The sequence below is a fragment of the Branchiostoma lanceolatum genome, chromosome 1, assembly GCF_035083965.1.
Source record: "Branchiostoma lanceolatum isolate klBraLanc5 chromosome 1, klBraLanc5.hap2, whole genome shotgun sequence".
In the NCBI taxonomy this organism is placed as follows: Eukaryota; Metazoa; Chordata; class Leptocardii; order Amphioxiformes; family Branchiostomatidae; genus Branchiostoma; species Branchiostoma lanceolatum.
Window position 1 is genome coordinate 34,603,759 of NC_089722.1, and position 16,151 is coordinate 34,619,909.

Below are 16,151 nucleotides of genomic sequence, written 5' to 3' on the forward strand. Positions count from 1 at the left end.
ATTGTACTTAAACTTATGATAAAGTTAAATTATTATCGGGAAAAAATTATCGGAGTGTTGTCGTTAATCTTCGGGAAAAGTCGGAAGTTTCGTCCTAGCCAACATGGCGGACAACCAGGTACGTACACGCTTTCGCCGCGCCAGTCTTTAACACGTTTTTTACTGTCTTGCTTTCACTGATATACGATTTTTTTGTTCATGTAACGTTACATCATTTCAGACCACCGAAATCCTTCGCCACTTCAGCAGCCGGGCCACGACATCATCGACAAGAGAGCAGCTCGCCCTCCTGCGGGACTTGGTGCCATGTGTTGGCAAGCCGAGTACGTCACTCACTGACTAGCCTGGTCACCAGCCTCTCCCAGGGCTTTAGCCGACCTTCCCCGGCACACTGGAAACACTGCAGCATTCTGCAACAACACGTTACAGCGTTGGCTCCCGTAAAGCCCTTTGAGATAATCTATAAGTTGTACTTGGTTTGAAACCGGAAAGTTTTGTTCGCGTAAAGTTATTTTTACCCCGACATCCAGTAACGGTAGAGCCTGGTGACCAGGTTAAATACAACCTCCTTGGTAATATGTACGTCTCCACCGGAACCATAATGCAGTCGACAAAAAATTTTCTGGGGACCCCAAATATAGAGCAACACTTATAGTGTGACAAATACAAGTTGTGCTGAATTAAAGAAGAAAGTGCAATACAAATATTTGGCAAAATGTAATGTAACCACCAATAACTATCATACTCTGATATCGGGAACAACCAGAAAGACATATATGATTATAAACTACAGCAAAGGGGCTTTACATATTTAGCGAAGAATATTGTATTTTGCAGCGGGAGGGGAGGTCTCATGTTCTGACTCTGAGGGGGGAGGGCCTAGAAAAATGTTTTGGGCTAAAGTAGGTCATGGAAAAATTTATGATCTCCTTCAAGTTCAATTAAGCATCTGAACCACAGTTTTTGAAACTAAGCACTCAAAATTTGTCATATCAATTTCAACATTTTTATCAGATTATCTACTCTGTAGTTAAAAGATATGATAGGATAGATATCTATTTTGATTCAGAGTATTGGCCCGGACCTGCTCAGATCTTGCCTAATTCCTGCTGCTAGAATGATAGGGGGCCAATTAGCCCCTGGTAGTGAGATATTTTGTAAAACAGGCTAGCTCAGACGTCACTAGTAAGCTCGAAGTTCACTTACATGACTCCAGCTGCAGGTTGATCCTTGATCCTTTGTATCGGTCAATTAATTACTCATAGCCACAAGTATTAAGTTTTTAGGATGATTCACGTCAGGTTGTTTCCTAGTCCCTTATGATGTCAAACATTTGTTATATAGTTCATGTACATTTAAGAATACTTAGTTAAATGACATCCTGGCCATTCGGAACTAGCCAAATCCTTCAAAAAATTAAAAGTAGAAACACTTCTCTGCCTTCGACGACGGCAAGGTTGTGAGATTTGGGCTCCATTTTGAAAATGACAGCCTCGGCAATCAATGCAAGATAGCAATCTTTATTAGGAATTCCTGATGATAGGACGTTTTAACATGTTTGCAGAGATTTGTTTAGAATTTTGGCTGTCACCACGAACGTTTGATGCTCTGTTGACTTTCAGTTGTCACATTTCTTACACCCTGGGTTACAAGGAAAGCATGAGTGAGGAGAGGGGAACGTTATGATTATGTCAGACTCTTTTCCTCAGACTTTCCGGAGCAGGCAGTGAAAGGGCTGGTCCGACTCTTCACTCTCTCCATCCATAGATACCGGTCAGTGCTGTAACCTTTGCTGTATTTATTTTCTTGTTCAAATAGCCTTTTGGAACCAACTTTGTATTGGTTACAGGGTAAGACAGCAGTGAGAATAAGATGATGTACAGTCAAACCTGCCCAAGGCGACCACCCAGGGGACCGAGCAAAAACGGTCGCGATGGACAGGTGGTCGCCATGAAGAGGATTCCACTCACAACATGTTTCCAGGTTGAGGTGTTCAAATACAGTGTACTACGTAGATGGATGGAAAATTATGTGATTTTAGACAGTATGACCCCCACCAGGTTCAATTGTCATACACAAAAAGATCCTACAAAAATTATATTTTCCGTTATCGTTGTAATGTTTGTATATAGTTAACGTTACATCGTTTACAAATTTTCGTCATAATGTTGACAACAAAACAATGTTTGCCACGATGATCTCGCAGTGCCCTCCCGCACATTCAATCGAAGTTTTAAGGCCTTCGATAAATCCCTTGAAAACACCTGCTGACCCCAGCCTTTTTTGGGCGCCGACCGCTGGATAAAAGGGGCAAAAGGTTTTTGATCTGACAACTGAAGATGAACACGGAACGGTGTGATTTCGTCGCGCCGCGCCACACCACCAAGCTCTGTGCGACCGCATCGAAAGGTAAGTCAGTGCACAACAGAACGCAAAGCGTCCAATAAAGTACATAAAGGTTTGTGAGATTCATGGAAATAAAAAGAAAATAAGAATATTAATTTTCATCAATAACGAAATGTTCATACTCAGAAGCGTCGTGTTTTACAAAGGTCAGCGGTACGCCAATCTGGGCCGTGCCAAAACCAAGATGGCGTCGGGACCAAGAAACAACATGTTTCGTCCGATGCTTTTCCCGCCGCAAATTCATTTTTCGGCGGAATTTAGTAAGATACAGACACATCTTTGTTGAAAATACAAAAAATGGCTAGTAATTTCTGTGAGATCTGACTTTTTGACGCCATGCACTACGTACGTAATCGTTTTGAAAATTGAGTTTAAACCGAACCGAGCTTGCGGTAAACTATAAGATTACGATGGGCACACCAACATCGATATTAGAGTATTCACAAACATTTGTATTTACAATGTTTATAGTGGGAAAGTTTTATTAAATCACTCAATGGAAGAATCGATGCTAGTCCATATATTTTTGTCCGTCAAGGTCTTAAAATCATTTCCGCGAAATCCGACAGCAAAATGATCCGATGTCACCACACGCTTGGAAATGAGGCGGCCGCCATGGGCAGGGATTGTGCTCTTTGCGGTCCCAATTCGTAGCGGTCGCGGTCGCGTTGGACGGGTGGTCGCCTTGGGCAGGCAGCTTAATGCTTGTGCCTATGGGGAAAATTTTCGGGACCGAGAAAAAGCGGTCGCCATGGCCAGGTGGTCGCGTTGAAAAGGTGGTCGCCTAGGCAGGTTTGACTGTAAATCAGGGCATCATGTTTATATGGCATCATGAGATGGTAAGAGGAGGGTATGAAAGCTGCAGAAAACCAAAAAACCAACTAGCATGGCACACACAGGTTGGGTCTTTCCCAGGCTAGGGAAGAACAGCAAATTGTTGTTATTTGTTTGACAGTAATTACCAGAAACCTGTTCTTTAGGCATTGCAGGCTCAACTGTGACATTGTATAACAGATGTTGTTCAGAAACCTGAGTTCCTGAGAACCTGTATCGTATGTAATAAAGGCACAGATAACAAATGTCTACATAGCTGGCATTATAGTGTTGATTCCCATAGAGTCCAAGTTTGGATGAGTCACAATCTCACATGCTTGTTTGAACAGGGACAAGGCTTCCAGGAGAGCTGTGGAAGATGCCATTAGGTGTATGGGGAGTGTCCATCCAGACGCCACAACTAAATACCTATTGGCCACTCTGGAGGAAATTGGAAAAGATGGGCAGAATGCAACACCCAGGTTGTTATATCCTATGATATATTGTTCAGGGATATTCAGGGATATTAAGAGTAAGACATAGCAGGATGTTACATGATTAGAACACTCCCTATTGCAGAATGATAATTTAGTTGGACATCCAAAAAATGTTAAAATGACACGCTTTCTGTGAGAGGGCAAGAACGTGGCCTTCAACTCGACTGAGTTACTTGGTTGACCGGGAAGACATTTATTGACTAATTATTAACGTTAACAATAACATAAACCCGCACGTGTGTCTTGCCAGTGTTTATTCATTAGTAGAAAATCACACAAGGAATGTAACTTATATGGGGAGTTTTACCGGACATATTCCAATCTGACGTCACAGTGAATATATCTGAATCAGAAACATATGCAAATACATCCCGAAGGCAGAAGACTGTGATTGGGTTAGCATTGTTTACACTGGGATATGATATCTGTGGACTGGAGAGACTGGTACAGAGAAAAGTGGGCAGACTCAGAGTGTTGTTTGGCTATATATGTACATTTTGTAAAAAAACATGTAAAATGACCTAAAATCTGAAATGATGAGAGGTGTCTGTGGTAATTTGATTGATTGTATCAGTGTTGTGTACTTGTTCCTTGTGTCCAGCCCTGCCCTGTGTATGGTGCCCCTGACTGGTCTGCGCTGGTCATGCCTGCTGCTCCACACCTCCTTTAGTGGTACTGAAAAGTGCACAGGCCCCTTATGGACTAAACTGGTAAGTTTGACTTCTTACCTGTAACTGTTGTTTCCAGTAACCCGGCCAACCTTAAGCAAAACTGCATGCCGACCCTACCTGGGTACCTTTTTTTTGGGTTGGTCCCTGGCAAAAGACAAGTTTTGATCTAACACATGAGTAATGAAATATAAAACAGATTTCCTGTATTTCACACTCTGTTAGAGGCAGGCTAAACTTAATTTCGTAAAGCATACTGCAGTATGTTGAATATACCACTAAGACCAGTTCTGACTTGTTTTACACTAGTCCATCATAGATAGCGTTTTTACAACATTTGAAATTCTCGGCGTGGTGATGTAATACTGGCAATGTCCAAAGACCTTTGACCTTTGTGAAGTCAGATTCCGAGTTGGAGGAATGGCATCTGGAGCAATTCCTATGGTGCAGGTGTGGCCGAATCGGAATCTGACGTCACAAAGGTCTTTGGACATCGCCAGTATTACATCACCACACCGAGAATTTCAAATATTGTAAAAACGCTAATCTATGATGGACTCATGTAAAAGAAGTCAGAACTGGTCTTAGTGGTATACTTAACATACTGCAGTATGCTTTACGAAATCAAGTTTAGCCTGCCTTTAACAGATCAGGCCTTTGATATTGATATACAAGTGCTTCTGTAATGTACATATCTGTATAATAACAATGCGATCTTGAAAAGACCAGTGCCTGATGCGTTTCAGGTTTACATTACTAAAATGTATTTGTTCAATCACATTGGCCAAAATCAAAGAAAAAAGATCAAAATCCCTACATACTGACCCTAATATTTTCAAGACTGTAACCAGAAACACAACATTTTTTCCCTTGGCTTTACTGTTTTGAGATATCGTTGAAGTTAGAGATTCATCAGTCACGTATAATCACAGTTACTAGAATATTCTTCAATCAGTGACATATTTTAAAGGTAACAAACACGTACCTCCAAATTTCTTTGTATTGGTTACAGGGTAAGACGGCAGTGAGAATAAGATGATGTAAATCAGGGCATCATGTTTATATGGCATCAGGCCTGGTAAGAGGAGGGTATGAAAGCTGCAAAAAACCAACTAGCATGGCACACACAGGTTGGGTCTTTCCCAGGCTAGGGAAGAACAGCAAATTGTTGTTATTTGTTTGACAGTAATTACCAGAAACCTGTTCTCTAGGCATTGCAGGCTCAACTGTGACATTGTATAACAGATGCTGTTCAGAAACCTGAGTTCCTGAGAACCTGTATCGTATGTAATAAAGGCACAGATAACAAATGTCTACATAGCTGGCATTATAGTGTTGATTCCCATAGAGTCCAAGTTTGGATGAGTCACAATCTCACAAATTTCGACGTCTGCTGTACGTCTTGTTCATGGAGTGACCTAGTCTCGCGAGAACACGACACTAGGAGGAGACTAGCATAGATCTTCCGCCCTCCCTCGCCTCCTTCTTGGGCAGCTCCCAACCTTTGTTACGGTTCATCCAAGCACGTTCCAACTGGATGTGGATTGCCTCTTTAATCTTTCTGTGGGCATTTCGTGATTCTTGGTCTATGATTTCAGCCTTTTTTCCAAACCTGGACTTACTCTACGCAATGCCCTTGGTAGCCCAAAAGACACGTTATTACCCAGTGAGAAGTGTGGTTTCATATAAAAAACAAAAGTATTGTGTGAACAATGTGGTGAGGTGTATGTAGGGGAAACAGAGAGATCCCTAGGTGAACGGACCGATGAACATCAAAAGTCCATAAACCGTCAGGACTGCAAATCCGTGCTCAGCCAACATGAACTCCAAACGAGGCATAGAGTCACTAACGGCCCTATCCCGAACATTATTGAACTCATAGACCAAGAATCACGAAATGCCCACAGAAAGATTAAAGAGGCAGTCCATATCCAGTTGGAACGTGCTGGAATGAACCGTAACGATGGTTGGGAGCTGCCCAAGGCCTACTTAGGCCGGAAGATCTACGCAACTCTCGTCGACTCGTCCTAGTCCCGTGTTCTCGCGAGACTAGGTCACTCCGTGAACAAGACGTACAGAAGACGTCGAAAATTTGGAGGTACGTGTTTGTTACCTTTAAATATGTCACTGATTAAAGAATATTCTAGTAACTGTATTGAGATAGTATGGCACAACTTACAGTGGGATGTAGAAGACAAGATGCACGTTCCACTAAAATACAGAAGTAGACTGCTGGACATGTAGCACAAGGTGGTTATGCACTGAGGTAGTTATGTTTCGCCAAGGAAACATATTGTTTTTGTCAGGTTTCTTCTTCTCCTTCTTCTTCTCCTGTCAAATCTTCAAATCGCTTCTTCTCGGTCGTCCGTCGACCAAATTAGCTGAAATTTGGTATGGAGGTAGAGTACGTGTATACCCCTAGACCCTTTTGAAATTTTTTTGATCTAAGTTTTTAAAATGATTTTATCGAGGTTTTTTGGTCATTTTCCGACAAAAGTCGCACATTATGGCCTCCAGTGCCGTGGTGTTGAAACCTAAGGAGCTGAAATTTGGTTTAGTTGTGCATTGGATATTTACCCAAAGGACCCCATTATTTTTTTTGGTATACACTACTTCAAAAGGATTTATTTTGCAACTTTTTTGATGGAATTTTTGGTTATTTTCTCACAACTAGGTCATCTTGTAACATAAGCCCTCCTACACTTCCCCTGTCTGGGAGTTAAAACCAAGCAGATGTGAGTGGGTACCTCTACTAATGGTATTACAGAAAGTTATATGTACCTTATGTTACATGGTACGGATGTTATATTTCAGATGTAGGTACCTATAGGAAAGGTGAATACACCTGACAATTAATTATGCTAATGAGGACCTACTTTGCATAATGTATGCATAAAGTTGTATGTCCCTTACCGTAAAAGCTGCGGATGTCATCTTTGAGATGTAGGTACCTTTAGGAAAGGCGAACACACCTGGCCATAAATTATGCTAATGAGGACCCCATTTGCATAATAGATGCATAAAGTTGTATGTCCCTTACCGTAAAAGCTGCGGATGTCATCTTTGAGATGTAGGTACCTTTAGGAAAGGCGAACACACCTGGCCATAAATTATGCTAATGATGACCTCATTTGCATAATTCATGCAGAAACTTGTATTTCCCTTACCGTACAAGCTGCAGATGTCATATTTGAGATGTAGGTAGCTTTAGGAAAGGTGCACACGCCTGGCCATGACATATGCTAATGAGGACCTCATTTGCATAATTTATGCATGATGTTGTATTCCCCTTACTGTGAAAGCTGCGGATGTCATCTTGACCATGTAGATACATGTAGGACAGGTGAAAGCACCTGGACATAACTTATGCTCATGAGGACCTCATTTGCATAAATTATGCAGAAACTTGGATTTGCCCAGGAGTTATTTTGGGACAGCCCACTTCTTGCATGAGGAGTATGGGCGAAACATGCTGAATTTGCTCTTAAAGCAAATGACGGCCAGTCTAGTTTGTTAATAAATTGGTTAGTGAGGGCAAGAAGGGGGGCATAACAATATGAGCCCAGATATTTTAATTTGATGTAGTAGGTGATGCATTGTGAAGGAGACTTCGTCGTGTGTAAAACCTCTCTTGATTGCTACTTCTGACTATTCTGCATCTATCCGCCTGCATGGCCTGCTCCCTGCTTTTCTCCAAGTTGATGATCAAAGAAGTATGTAATTATGTACTTCACTAAGGTAATAGAAACATGAAAGTATATTCAAGTTTGCCACTCAAAATACTGCAAATGTTTCAGAGGGTTAGAAAATTCCCCCATTTTATTTTCACACAGTGTTCCGAGAACCCCTTAACACAAATCCCCGCATGCAACATCCAGGGATCGAAATACATTTTTTGGGTTACTTGCAAATTGCAAGTAGGCAAAAATTTTACTTGCAATTTGAAAAATTAACTTGCAATGTTATAGTCAGTATGTAACTGCTTCTGCTGTACATACATACTCAGCAACTTTTATGGCATTATTAGAAGACTAAACATCTAAATACAGATTTACTTATGTAGTCTTTATTGTTTAGTAGTTGGCACAATTTTGAATATCTATTTAGAGTGTAGTGGTGCAGTGAGTTTCAACCAAAGGTACACACATTGGTACCATGCAACACCCATGCATTTTTGTCTTTTCAACTTGATCATGTTCATTAACATGATAATATCTAAGAACTATGAAAATATACTAGGAGCAGACAGCAAAAATGTAAACCTGTGCATTTGCTACTGTTAACACTAGAAATTAATACTGTTCCTGTTAAAAATTGAAAAAAATACCAACAAACACACCCAGAACGAACCCCCCAATTCCAAGTGATTGCATTGGTCCAATCTACCTGATAGATGAGAAACCCCAATCCCTGGGTCAAAGTTCCTACATGTACTGTAGGGTTTGCAGCATATATTCGGCATTCCAAGTCACACATTCAAAGAAAATAAAAATTGTATTTTTACTTCAAAAACCACATCTAAATGGAAAGATACACAAGTTTTTTTTAAATTGCAACAAGATAGCAATACCCTCCATTCCTCAGTTTACCAAAAGAATGATCCCTTTTTCATGTTCATTGGTAATATTATATCGCCAAGATGAACAAGTCATTTTTGCCTGTCTTGCCAAATTTTGGGGTTGAATCTTCCATTGGCCTTACGGGATTCTCAACTTGCAAAATTGCAAGTTCATATTATTTTTACTTGCAAATATTGAAAATTGCTTGCAAATTGCAAGTTGCTACATTCGAACCCTGAACATCTCTCACAAGGTCTTGGTTTGCTTTTTGCATCACATTGGTAACCAGTTTGTTGTTTATGTTACAGGTCAAGATACAAAGTGCCCTTCTCCATAACACTGTTGTGTGCAGAAAGGCATCCATCAGTTTGGGTGCCTACAAGGCATTGAGAAGTGCTTGGACTAAGGTAAGTTACATGTTTGTGAAGTTATTACACAGACAGGCCCATATAAGCATGGGTTTGTGCACCTAATTGTAACAGTTTGGGCTAATAAAGAGGAAAAAAATCCTTTATTTTGTTTCATATGTCCCCTTGTGTACATAGTTGTATGTGAGGTTCTTACAGTAGCATAATGACTGTTTATGAGACCAGTTTGTCCTCAGATAATTCCCAGAATCAGTGTTTGGTTATCACCATGTTAGTCTGAAACTTCAAGCATCTGCCCAAAGTGTCTGTAAAGGGGGTTTATGTACAATTTCTATGTCTTGCTTTGTAAATTAAATTATAAAGATCAGGCCAGACACTGGACTTTTGAGGAGCTTCATACTTTTATTGTGTTGCCCCCAGGACTCCAGCACCAGAGTGAGGTCACTGGACTACTCTACTTCTGAAATGGGGGGGGGGGTTGTTGTACTTATAGTGGTCACATGGTTCATAACAACAATAACAAGAGTTCCACGACCTCATATCTCCATGAACAATTCTATTCATGCAAATGACTAACACATTTGCATAATATATGCTTGGTCATAAACACCTTTCTCTAACTTACACATGTGGCAATATTGACAGTCCTATAATTTTCCAATTAGATGAATTATTGTGTTTTTGCATTAATTATGCAAATTAGGAATTTATTTGCATAATTGGTATCTGTTGATGCTCCACTTTCCAGAAACTACATGTTACATGTATTTGAGTCTGATGTCACTGCAAACACTGCAAATATAGATTTTCCTCACTAGCTATGCAAATTAATTAGCATAATTTGCACTTCATTGTGTACATCTCTACCTAAGCTACCTGCATACTAAATATCATGGAAAAATCCGTCGTTCCTTTGTTCAGTTATTCTCCTTAGAAGATTTTCACAAAAACGCCCCTGCAGTTCCAGAGGAAGCTGCTAGGGGGCCCAAACCTACACCACTTCTTTATTACATCACAAGCTATCTGCCACCCAAAAATCAAGACCACAGCACGTCCAGGTCAAAAGATACAAAAATTGAAGTTCTGCTGCAGTACCAAGGTCACATACCAGGGGGCCCAAAATCGACCTTTATTTTCAGCTTCACAACACCCGCCCACATACCAAATATCATTGTGATCCATCAAGAGGCTCTTGAGTTATGCTGACTGGAGTGGTGCGGAAACACAAACAGACAAACAAGCAAACAGACACACCCAAAACAAGAGTTCCACGACCTCATATCTCCATGAACAATTCTATTCATGCATATTTGATCATTAACACCTTTATCTAACTTACACATGTTGCAATATTGACAGTCCTATATTTTTCCAATTAGATGAATTATGTTGTTTTGCATTAATTATGCAAATTAGGAATTTATTTGCATAATTGGTATCTGTTGATGCTCCACTTTCCAGAAACGACATATGTTACATGTATTTGAGTCTGATAATGGAACATTCTGCAAATATAGATTTTCCTCATTAGCTATGCAAATTAAGTCACAATTAGCATAATTTGCACTTCATCATGTATATTTCTGTCTAAGCTACATGTACCTGCATAGTAAGTATCATATTGACAGTCCTATAATTTTCCAATTAGATGAGATATGGTGTTTTGCATTAATTATGCAAATTAGGTATTTATTTGCATAATTGGTATCTGTCGATGATCCACTTTCCATAAACTACATACGTTACATGTATTTGAGTCTTATGATGGAAAACACTGCAAATATAGATTTTCCTCATTAGCTATGCAAATTAAGTCCTAATTAACATAATTTGCACTTCATTGTGTACATCTCTGTCTAAGCTACCTGTATGCTAAATATCATGGAAATCTGTCGTTCCTTTGTTCAGTTATTCTCCTTAGAAGATTTTCATGATAACGCCCCTGCAGTTCCAGAGCAAGCTGCTAGGGGGCACAAACCCACACCACGTCTTCATTACACCACAAGCTATCTGCCACCAAAAAATTAATACCATAGCACGTCCAGGTCAAGAGAAACAAAAATGGAATTTCTGCTGCAGTACCAAGGTCACATACCAGGGGGCCCAAAATGGACCTTGAATGTCGGCTTCACAACACCTGCCCACATACCAAATATCATCGTAATCCATCAAGAGGTTCTTGAGTTATGCTGACTACAGTAGTCCGGAAACACAAACAGACAAACAAACAAACAGACACACAGACACACCCAAAACAAAATCTCCATTTTTCATGGAGATAACAATATCTCCATTTTTCATGGAGATAATTACGGGTTAATGACCCGCCTGTTCCTCGGTGTATATGGTGTCATAACGCCTGGTCATGTGCTATAACCACCGAATAAAACCACCGAGTGAGCGAAGCCTGTTCCTCGGTGTATATGGTGTCATAACGCCTGGTCATGTGCTATAACCACCGAATAAAACCACCGAGTGAGCGAACATTAACGTTATTATCACATAGCCTATCTAAACTGACCCATATAAGAGAGATAAATTTTTGTATAGTACATAGATTCTTTATTTGATACTATACATGTAAAATCAATCCATTGTACATATGAGCTTCATATAATCCAATTTAAACAAGTGGTGACTTGTCTTCGAGCCCACACGGTTACAAATTGACGGGTTGTTGGACGCCTAGGTGTGGTAAGAATCGTGCATGTTTACCTCCCCTTTGCTTGTAGTTTCACCGGATAATTATTGCTCAAGCCGGAAAAGAAATCCCACAGAAGTGTACACATATCGAGCCGAGATCATTGTAGGTACAAACCTGTAAGAATTTGGGCAATTTTGACCGTAATTCTTACGATGCCAACACATCGGTTTGGGGAAGTTACGTGTTCGCCCTGGGGATGGGGGCGTTTGTTTTGAACAAGGCGACATGACTTTGAGGGCAATAATTTAATTTTCGCCAGGTAAAACCCCTCAGAAACGTGAACATACCAGCCTGTGGTCCTCTTGGGTAGAAACGTAGGATGTTTCATGGGCGATTTCTTTGTCTGCCAAGATTTGCTACTTCGGGAAATACAAATGTGATGAGTGGGGAGGGAAATCTGTGTGCCCGCTGCTTCTTGTTGGTCACACTCGCCAGCCTCCTTGCCCCTAAACTGCTGAAGCATGTTACTGGGCGTCTTCCTCAACTTCCCATGACCCGAAAACTGACTCTAAGTCGGCGTCTGTCAGTTCCTCGACGTAAAACTGTGGGACGGGTGATGATGCCCGACAGATTTGCAACAATCGTCTGCAGACGGTTCCACTCTCTCAGTAGGGGTGTGAGAAACATTGTTTTTATTCCTCTCGTTTAAATTTCACTCAAATTGAAATTTGTTCATTTTTTTCACGTATTCTAAGAAGATTTTGTGAATTTTGAGAAAATATATTTTTCTGAACAAGGGTAAGAAAAAGATTCATAAAAAAGACACCCCCTCTTCAAAATGGAATAAGTGGTGTGTTATAGCCTGGGTGTGTTATGGTCCCATAACACATGGGCAATGGAGGCTTCTGATTGGTCGACGCCATCTAGCTATGTGATAATTAAGGGTTAATGACCCTCCCTGAGTTGTATATGGTGTCATTGGGCCTGGTCATTTGCTATAACCACTGCATAAAATCACAGAGTGAGCAACATGAACAAGTTTGTTTTATAAGGTGGTTATAGCAAATGACCAGGCCTTATGACACCATATAAAGCCTGAAGAATAAGCAGGTCATTAATGTTGTCATCATATAGCTATCCAAACTGACCCATATAAGAGATACAAATTCCTATATGACACACAGATCCCTTAATACTATACATTATATACATATAAATACATTTGAAAATTTACATTTGTCCCTTTCGTACAAAAGATTACAGATTTCATTTGGAAACCAAAATTCACACAGGCAACCTTTCGTAACATTGCAATCTTGGCATGTCGTATCTTTTTCAAATATACTGTACTCTATTCTTTCCCCTCTGCTGGGTTATACACAATGTATGTATCTCTCCTTCTGACTGGTCAACATCATTTGGCCGTATAAGGGCTGTGGGCGGTTCAACTTACAATGGGGGTGTTGAGAATACTGTTTTCTTCCCTTCCATTTAGATTTGACTTGTATTGCAATGATGTATGAAGATTTGATTTATTTTAAGATGGTAAATATTTTTGGAACAAAGAAATGTGATACAAATGTTAACAAAAAGAGTTGTCTCCCCCTACATAATGGAACGGCCAAACTGGTTGGTTATTGTAATAAAGGACCACTTGTCTTGTGATTCAATGTTCATCACTTGTAGCAGATCTATGACGTCTGATTGGTCAATGTCATCTGGCCATATGATAGTTTGGCCTGTATACCTCCCGTGAAGTAGAATGTATAATACATGCACAAAGAGAAGTGTTTGATAAAGACTTTAGCTCTGACATTTTTGTGTAATGTTGAACCATTAGATTCCAAGACTAGCTGCTGCGTACGGAGAGACTCTGTCTGCCCAGGAGCCTAGCCCGGTACTGATGTGTCTGGTGGGTGCTGTGATGCGATATTTCACAGAAACAAAGGACATCATCAATATCAACAAGTTCAAGGTCAGCAGTGTGGTGTACCCTCTCCCAGGCCTTCCTGGAGGGTATAGATAGTGAAATTTGGCAAGAATAGGTTGAATAAATGGTGGATAGTCAGTCTGCAGGAAAGGTAATCCATTTTCCCCTTGGGCAAATGAAACACTATAGTGGCCTAACTCCTCTGGCAAATCATTCTCCCTACTGCCAGTGAAGTTAGTCGAGTAGAGACTAAGAGTGGTGTGATTCTGCAAATAAGAAGTTTTCATTTACTATTTTTCAAAATGCAGCTTGTTTAAAGCATGCACCCCCAGTTCAGGGCTGGTTGCAGACCATTTTCAAGATGGAACACATATTCAAACACAATTCCTACCAGATAAGTTCTCAATTAAAAATCAATTTGTGCCATTGTACAGGCCATGAAATATGCATGAAGTTTCTTTAAAGTATGTTAAGAGTTCTCTGAGAGGTCCCACAACCCTTGTGGAAAGTCATGTGTCTTTTGCATTATTCTGCACATTTTTCCAAATCCGACGAACCTAAGCCAAGATATGAATTTTTCAAATAATTTGTTTTCGTATTTTGAGTAGAAAATGTCAATCTTTAGTCCTATAAATTAGAATGAGATCAATGCTCTGCAGAAATCCTCAATTTAAAATCAATTTTGGTTGTTGAGTGGGTTATACATTAAATTTTGTAAATCCCCCTGGGGACTGAAATGAAGGGGTTGCTGGTTGGATACAACAGTTTATTGCTTGATTAGCATTTTGCTGCCTACTTCCGGACAAAAGGAGAAACATGCACAGTCAAGAAATATTATGTTGCTGATATCAAACACACCTTTATAGAATGTTCTGGATCTTCTTCATCACAACATCAGAAATTATAAACAGGTTTACTTTAGAGCTTGATACTTGTTCTTATTCTGGGACTTTTGTAAAGCTTACTATTTTTTAGACTTGGACAACGCCCTTGAGTCTTCGTTCACAAAGCCAAGCCGAGAGAGACTATGATTCCTTATGTAGTAATTTCTCTTATCGTGTCTTTTGCACAGAGCCCCCTTTTGGACCTATACATCAAGTCAGTGCTCAGTGGCAAGACAACACCTCCACTGCATGTCCTGGTAAGTGGTTTCAATACTGTCCTACAGTCTTCATGGTATAGGAAACTGTCAAAATTGTTTATTATTAGCAGTTTTTGTTATGGTAATGTTATATCTCTGAATGATGTTAAGAATATTGTAGGAATTACCCGAGTTTAATCTTCGAGTACAACGCTCTTGTGAATGCTATTCCATCTAGCTGGAGAGTAGTACTTCATTCTGATGAAGTTCATCAAATCAAATTACTTGGTAAAGACGTGACAGTCCAAAACAATAGTTTCTTTAGAAATATATTAACATTACAAAAGGAAACCAAAGCCGTTTCTCAAGGTGCTTGGGAGAAAAGATTTCCACATTTTGACTTCCAAGCTAACCCATGGAAAGCCATATGGGAAGCCCCATTTGGAATAACAAAAGAACCAAAATTGCGATCTTTACAATGGAAAATTTTACACAATATTTATCCCACTAGGGTCAGTTTATCTAAATACGGAATAGCAACAAACAATAAGTGTGCTGTCTGTGATACCGTTGACTATATAGAACATTTCTTTTTTGAATGTATAAATGTAAAACCTTTATGGTCAGAAGTAGAAAGCTATTTTCTTTTTGAATATGGTTATACACTGTCATTAACAACACATGATGTCATCTTAGGGTACCAACTTTCCAATCTAAAACATTTTCAGTACATAAATAAACTAATATTGCTGGGGAAATATACAATTTGCAAATTTAAGTATGGAACAAATCGAACGGACATAATTACGATATTTAAATCCGAATGCTCTTTAAGAAAAATATGATTGTATGTATATATCAAAAAAAAAAAAGCAGTTTTTAATTTGTTCATAGTACAAGCTTATGGACATATGGAATGTCGAGATCTGTTACTTTTACAAGTGTTGCTGTTTGTCTGAACCTATTGCTGACAGAGACCTGTATTTTTGTGGGTAAACTGTGCAGGTGAACTGTGAGAGCTTGTTGCGTCATGCTAACCACCAGGACTTCAAGGACAAGCTGCTGCCTGCGGTCCAGAGAGCAGTCCTTCGCAATGCGGAGATCCTCATGCCAGGTAGGCTGTGGAAGAAGTGAAATAAAAACATGAAAATGATGGAATGCTATTGGATAATGTTCAAAATAGAT

The 16,151-nt window shown here is 39.8% G+C and overlaps 1 protein-coding gene across 1 annotated transcript in view; it reads left to right on the top strand.

Moving 5' to 3' along the window:
* Nucleotides 1-11: 11 nt before the first annotated feature.
* LOC136427461 (stalled ribosome sensor GCN1-like) overlaps nucleotides 12-16,151 on the top strand; it is a 67,526-nt gene continuing 51,386 nt past the window's right edge. The window contains exons 1-9 of the mRNA XM_066416332.1: nucleotides 12-118; nucleotides 221-323; nucleotides 1,710-1,773; nucleotides 3,570-3,701; nucleotides 4,318-4,426; nucleotides 9,252-9,350; nucleotides 13,796-13,930; nucleotides 14,958-15,026; nucleotides 15,972-16,080. Coding sequence (XP_066272429.1) covers nucleotides 104-118; nucleotides 221-323; nucleotides 1,710-1,773; nucleotides 3,570-3,701; nucleotides 4,318-4,426; nucleotides 9,252-9,350; nucleotides 13,796-13,930; nucleotides 14,958-15,026; nucleotides 15,972-16,080 — 835 coding nt within the window. The 5' untranslated portion in view covers nucleotides 12-103. The remainder of the gene's footprint in view (nucleotides 119-220; nucleotides 324-1,709; nucleotides 1,774-3,569; nucleotides 3,702-4,317; nucleotides 4,427-9,251; nucleotides 9,351-13,795; nucleotides 13,931-14,957; nucleotides 15,027-15,971; nucleotides 16,081-16,151) is intronic.